The sequence below is a fragment of the Leiobunum rupestre genome, chromosome 8, assembly GCF_980474605.1.
Source record: "Leiobunum rupestre chromosome 8, qqLeiRupe1.1.hap1, whole genome shotgun sequence".
NCBI lineage: Eukaryota > Metazoa > Arthropoda > Arachnida > Opiliones > Sclerosomatidae > Leiobunum > Leiobunum rupestre.
Genome location: NC_143391.1, coordinates 54,842,954 through 54,849,323, shown reverse-complemented (window position 1 = coordinate 54,849,323; position 6,370 = coordinate 54,842,954). Strand labels below are relative to the sequence as shown.

Sequence of the window (6,370 nt, the reverse complement as noted above, 5' to 3'; positions counted from 1 at the left end):
GTAGTTTTTGAAGTAAAGAAAAATATACTTAAAGTCCCCACCCCTCAGATTCTTGCGTCGCCGCCATTTTGCATTTTTTAAAGGAATTTTTATTTTCGCAACGGTAGGCTATTAAAATTTAATTCCAAAGATTTTGGGTAAGCTTACATCATTGATATTTCGCTCAATTATGGCGCTCTCAGAATAAAATAAATTTTAAAGGATAAAGCACTTAAAGGTGTGCTAATAACGTTAATTTAGTTAACCTCTCCCGCGTCAATTATTATAAAATTCAAATAGAATATTACCCTATACCGGTCATGTCCCGAAAACGGAGCGTTTTTGGGTAAGCTTACGTCATTGATATTTCGCTCAATTATGGCGCTCCCAGAATAAAATTAATTTTAAACGATAAGGCATTTAAAGGTGTATAATTAACGTTAATTTCATTATTCTCTCTCGCGTCATTTTTGAGAAATATGAACCCTAGCACTTACTCCCCAGTCGTTTTTTTGTAATTTAGACCAAACTTCCTTTTCCGCGTCGTGTTCCCACCGTTATCCAAAAATGTACTTTTAAGAATTTTCGTTCTGGCAAATGTGTGTGAATGTGAGATAAAGATAATTAAATTGTATATGTACAAGGGGCTGCCCTGGACTCATTACATGGATGTCGGTCCATATTTGGGGAAAATAAACTGAACAGTAAAGCAACATTATGCATACACTTTCTGTAAAAGTTTAAGTATTCCATAGTGATTAGACGATTACAGAATCCCTCTAATTGTCCTTAAAGGGTCTTTTCAGGAATTGTGAAATGGAAACTTGAAATTACATTCCTGTCACCCCTCCACATTAACTATCCCAGTTTTGAAACACTTTTAAAACCCATTAAAGGATCATAGAATCATAAGTATTTTTCCAGTTTCCCACACCACGGTCACCGAAAATTGAGCATTTATAATGCCCTTTTCTGATTGGTCGGATCTACAATCACTATAGAGTACGAGCGATTGACACGCAGAGCCTCTTGGGGCGAGCTCACGCGTAACTTGTTTAATAATAAACTACAATTCCCGTTGTAAATGTAGCCATGACTTAAAGTAAATTAACAAATCGTTTCTAGAAAAAATATTTGATAACATTTTTCCAATATATATGAATTTAGAAGAAAACCAAAAAAAAGCCTTTAAGATTTTATCGTTATATTTTCGATATAGGCGGGCTCAAAGTTCATGCGTATGAGTAGATATACATCTAGTGAGAGAGCAGTGTTTCCCGTTGAAATTTAAATATTTCTATCTTGTACAACCTAAAGTAATATTTTATAGAAATTATATGACAATTAAAATTAAATTACTTACATTAATTGTTGTATCGTAGACTTTTTTAGTCACCGACGTGGCTCGTATGCACTGCCCTTGAACTACTGAGCTGTCTTCGTTAAAAAGCTGTTTCCCTAACGTTAAATATACGATTGCCTACCAAAAGAGCATGACCTTTTCTATACGTAGATTCTCTAAAATATTTTTACTGCCAAATTTCCCACGCATTTCGTTATTTGATTCATATTACAATTAGCGTTCGCCATCATTTAACGATAGTAAATTAGTAAACGGATTTTTCCGTTTCAAAATAAGCAGTAGATTAAACCGAGTCTTAAGACTGGGCAAGAGTCACCGCTTTAAAATTTTCGTCTATTTTAAAGATACATTGTGAACGAACCAATGGATGAAAAGTTACGAAACTAGCTTTTAAATAAACCTCGAAACTCATTTCAGGTCATATTTATAATTCACTAATGACAAAATTCTCGAACAGTATTAAAATAGTTTAGAATTAGAACCTACTTTCTAAAAGCTCATTTTGCTTTCTAATACGCGCGTTGACAACTCAAACTTTACCTAGACGAGCAGCTGTTCGATTATCTACATGACGCGTTAAAAATATTATTTTTTCAATGTTTTAAAGCGATACACGATTTTTAAGACGATTTTATATTACATTTAAGTTCATATAAACGGGAAAAATTTTCAGTGGAATATTTCGTATATCATTTGGTAGGTTAATTAACGTTTAGTTATAGCCAACTTTACATTAATTTCAATGGGGTGGGAAAAAACTTTTGGCGAAGTTACGCGTGAGCTCTCCGCGAGAGGCGCTGCGTGTCATTGTCGTTTGAAACCGAAAAAGCCTACAGGTAAAGAAATTCGGGTTGAAATTTTAAAATGATTCAATGGCCTTTTAAGTAATGTTTTGAAGAACGTGTTAAAAAAAATATATTTTTCATTCGGTGAACCTAGCTTTAGTTTAATTCAAACATAATTAAAATAATATTAATATTTATTAATATCATGATTATTGTAAGTGTTGCAAGCAGTGGCGTAGCTAGCATGAGTGGAACCCGGTGCGGTTACCATGGTGTGCTACTTATTTACTAGTCAAAACGTGTAAAAAAGTTTTTTTCGGATTTCTATAGTTTTTTTTCACGGTCAGCTGTTACCCGCAAAACGGCCCGAAACGGGTGGTACCCGGTGCAAATCACCGCCGCCCCCCCCCCCCTAGCTACGCCACTGGTTGCAAAGTTTTATTCAAACCGGAATGTAACCTTTACTTTGAAAATGCCATTCTGTATTTTCAATCAATAATCAAGATGACTTTCCGAATATGAAATTGCAACTTCCAATTAGCTTTATTGAAGGGAGTTGAAAATTAGTTGAAAAATCGTCCGCTAACCCACGCTGCGACTGGTTGCAAGAGAAACTATCGCCAATCATCCATAGCACTTGTTAAACTCGGCGATTTAAGTGTGAAATTGGTTCATCCGCCATAAATACGAAAGTTCACACTGCCTTGAACTTAGAAGGACCCGTTTCTAAGCAGGATGTAAATGCTCTGCCTGGTATGTGAAATTAAATTAAAAAGAATTGTATGAAAGGTATACGGAGTATATATTTTTTTCAATTTATAATCCTGAGAGGTCTTTGATACCTGGAAAACCGGGGTGTTTCACAACCGCGATTCGGAGAATTCCTCTTCGTTTTAATCAGGAGCGTGTTTTCCTTTTATTATCGTTTCACCATTCGACTTCGAACTTTGAATAATTTTGACTGCTAGTTCGATTAGTCTTTTTCTTGCTTACAAAGCCTCCAGTGTTACTTTAGTTTCAGCTTGTGTAGCGAGTGATAAAGGTACTGTTATTTTTATTATAGATATACTTTAGGATTACTTTGTGTATGACAATTTTTAATTTCCTTCTTATTGAAAAATATTGAAACATAAAAGGAATAATTATCCCAATCTTTTTATTGGTGGATTTTAAAAGTAAAACCTAATAATATTGTAATTAATCATGGTTAGTTTATAAATATTTTTTTAAATAAACCTTACCTAAATTTGTGGATTTGAATAAGACGTAATCATTTATTAAGAAAATAATTTAAAAATAAATCTTAATAATGCTTAAATGAGTTGATTTTGAAATAAGGGATTCATAAAAATCACAGTAAGAGATAGGAATATAGGTAAGACCATGTTATTTTAATTTGGCAATTTTTTCCAGAAACATTTTAATGAATTTATCGTCGTAATTTCGAAAGATCGGTTTACGCACGAACGTGAGAATTTTACTGCCCAGTAACGGTATTGCCACCTGTTTCTTAACTATTTTTTTGCAAATCTATCTACGTTATCCGTGCAGATAAGGCAAAAAAAACGTAGATAAACTTTCTTTATAACTTCAGACAATTTTCGAAATTAATTACTTTCATTTCGAGAAAAACAGACAAAATCTGCCGTAAGTTATTTTTTTTTATAATTATTGAAATTTTGATATTAGAGTTATATGAATATTTACAAAAAACTTAAATCATGAATCATTTTTAAAATCTAATAATAAGTAGTTTGGATGATATGGGATTTGGATAACCAAGAATTCGGATAAAGTTTTTGGATTAAATAGTCAAAAACAGTAAAACAAAAGACATTTAATTTTTGAAAATGTGGAAAGTAAAAATTAAATAACCTTTACAATTGCGATACTAATACTAGTACAGAATTATACGATATAAAATTCATAAAAATTAAAATGTTGTAAAAAAATTACAAATATATCCGCATGAAGTTTAAGTTGATAGTTTTGTAGTTTACATTTAATTAAATTTAATCGATTTACCTTTATTAGAGGAAAAATGAAATCATTCATTAACGACGGAGTTTTGGCCTTGGCATCAATATTCGTAATCTTGTAAGTGTTTTCCTTGAATTAAAATTTCCATTCAACAGAAATTCGGGCGTTCTACAAATAATTCATATATTTTAAATAAGTACGAAATGAAACCGATCCGTTTTTATTAATTTATTTAACTGGATCGGAAAAAACGAGTTGGCAACATCCAGGAGCAGCAATCACATCCCACACACGGAGAAAGCAACGCGTTTTTAGACGCGCATTTTCGTATGTACATTTCTCATTGGCTAGACGCTTAAGCACCTGCCACCGCCGGAAGGGGAAAGTTCAGACAATTTCTCTCTTCCCCCCACCGCCCGCGTAAATGGTTTTGCCAAAAGGAGCGACCAATGAAAATTGTACGCGAGAAAGGGCGTGCAAGGCTCGCTGCGTTCTCCTTGGGTGTTTGTTGCTCCTGGGATACCTTACATAATGCCTAATATTCTTTAATATGACCCTTTTGAAGATGTACGCCACTGTAATTTTGCACAGTAAAACATTATGTAAACATTCAAACAATGGTGTCATTAAAAATTGATTTTTATTTATGTAATTAAAAGTTAGTTCATATTTCGTAAAAATGTAACTAAAGTTAGGCTACTGGAATATTACAGAACTTCATTTAAACAGTTGAACCTGTTCAGGATTATCTTTAATAAATCACCACTCGGTAAAATATAAAAATCTATGAAATTATTTCATTTGTGTCAGGTGCTTTGCTCAGGAGATAAAAGCGGATAAAAACTCCGAGTTGATCCGTTACACACTGCTGAAAGACAGGGCAAAGGTTATTTCACTGCTGAATACGGGAGCCAATATTGACACCCAATCAGCCAACGACGGAGGTGCCACACCCCTTATCCTCGCCACCAAATTCGGAGACACAAACATGGCTCTGCTCTTCATCGACCGTCGAGCCAATCTAGACATCCAAGACCAGCACGGGCAAACCGCTCTTCTTTGGGCGGTTGCCTTCGACCAACTGGACATCGCCAGAGCTCTAATAAGATGGGGCGCTAGCATAAATATACCCACAGTAACCGGTAATACCCCGTTGCATTCGGCCACAGCCAAGAACCACAAGAAAAGCGTCGCCTTGCTGTTGGACAAAGGAGCCGACGTCAAGATTAAGAACAAGGAAGGGTTGACCGCCTACGACGTGGCCGTCAAAGCGGGACTCGCCGATATCGCCAATATGCTGAAGAACGCCGATGTCAACTGCAACGCGGGTACGCTGACGACTTTGTTGGACAAGGTAACCGATCTGTCTCAGAAGAACAACGCTTTGACGACGCGAGTGAATGAACTGGAAGTTGAACTCTTGAAAAAGAACGTTGACTGTCTTAAAAATCCTTAAACTGGATAACATAGTCATTGTTTAAAATTTAAAAAATATTCCCAATATCTTCTTTAATTAGTTCATATATGTGCTGTTTTGTTACATAGGTGAAAAAATTAAAAAATAAGTATTTATAGGTACAAGATATGATATTTAAAATTTGTCCAATTATTTCCTAATAAAATTGGTGGTTTTCGGATAATTTCCTGCAGTGTATACAGGGTTATTCAAAAGGTTATGCAAAATTTCTAATGCGTTTTAGGGGGTGAGTTGAGAAGTATGCCGGTTTTTCCCCCATTTCCTTACGATGAGTTAAAAGAGCGCCAGAGAGCTTCCAAGTGTGGCCTAATAGCCCCTGGAAGTAGGCTGCAACAAGCACAAACCCAGCAGTAGGCACTTTAAATACTGTTTAAGTTACATTTTACGCGAGTTACTTCGATTTGTTTACAAATTCCTTTTTTACCTATTACAAGAACCCAAACCTTAATGTTCGCATTTCCCAAGAATGAGGCTTAGAAGGGACAGGAATATCGAAATCGTAAAGACACATCATGCTCTCGTAAACCGTTAAAATTTTGTCGATTAAGGTCCACAAGTTAGTCATGTGACAATTTACCGATTTTCGGTTTGGAATCTACATACTATTCTTAAATTTAGTTCGATTTCGTTGAAAATTATTTTTGAAGTTATTGCTGGCCATTTCTGAACTACGTTTATAATTTAATTTATAAATTTTAATTTTAAGTAAGATTTCAGGCCAGCTCACTGAACCCCACAAGACGAGTCACGGCACTTTAGTGATATTGGAGTTTCGTACCATTTCAA

General features: G+C 34.8%; 1 protein-coding gene across 1 annotated transcript; it reads left to right on the top strand.

The window, feature by feature from the left end:
* The first annotated feature begins 3,608 nt into the window (after positions 1-3,608).
* On the top strand, positions 3,609-5,690 carry LOC149933732 (uncharacterized). The gene is made up of 4 exons (XM_090155838.1): positions 3,609-3,620; positions 3,722-3,774; positions 4,162-4,224; positions 4,918-5,690. Exons 3-4 carry the CDS (start codon positions 4,169-4,171, stop codon positions 5,561-5,563), a joined length of 702 nt encoding a protein of 233 aa, XP_090011964.1. The 5' UTR covers positions 3,609-3,620; positions 3,722-3,774; positions 4,162-4,168; the 3' UTR covers positions 5,564-5,690.
* Positions 5,691-6,370: the final 680 nt, after the last annotated feature.

Excerpts from the sequence above, each read along its gene's own strand:
- LOC149933732 (XM_090155838.1), top strand. The coding sequence starts at position 4,169 with ATGAAATCATTCATTAACGACGGAGTTTTGGCCTTGGCATCAATATTC. Across the intron at positions 4,225-4,917 it reads GCATCAATATTCGTAATCTT|GTGCTTTGCTCAGGAGATAA; the intron begins GTAAGTGTTTTC and ends CATTTGTGTCAG.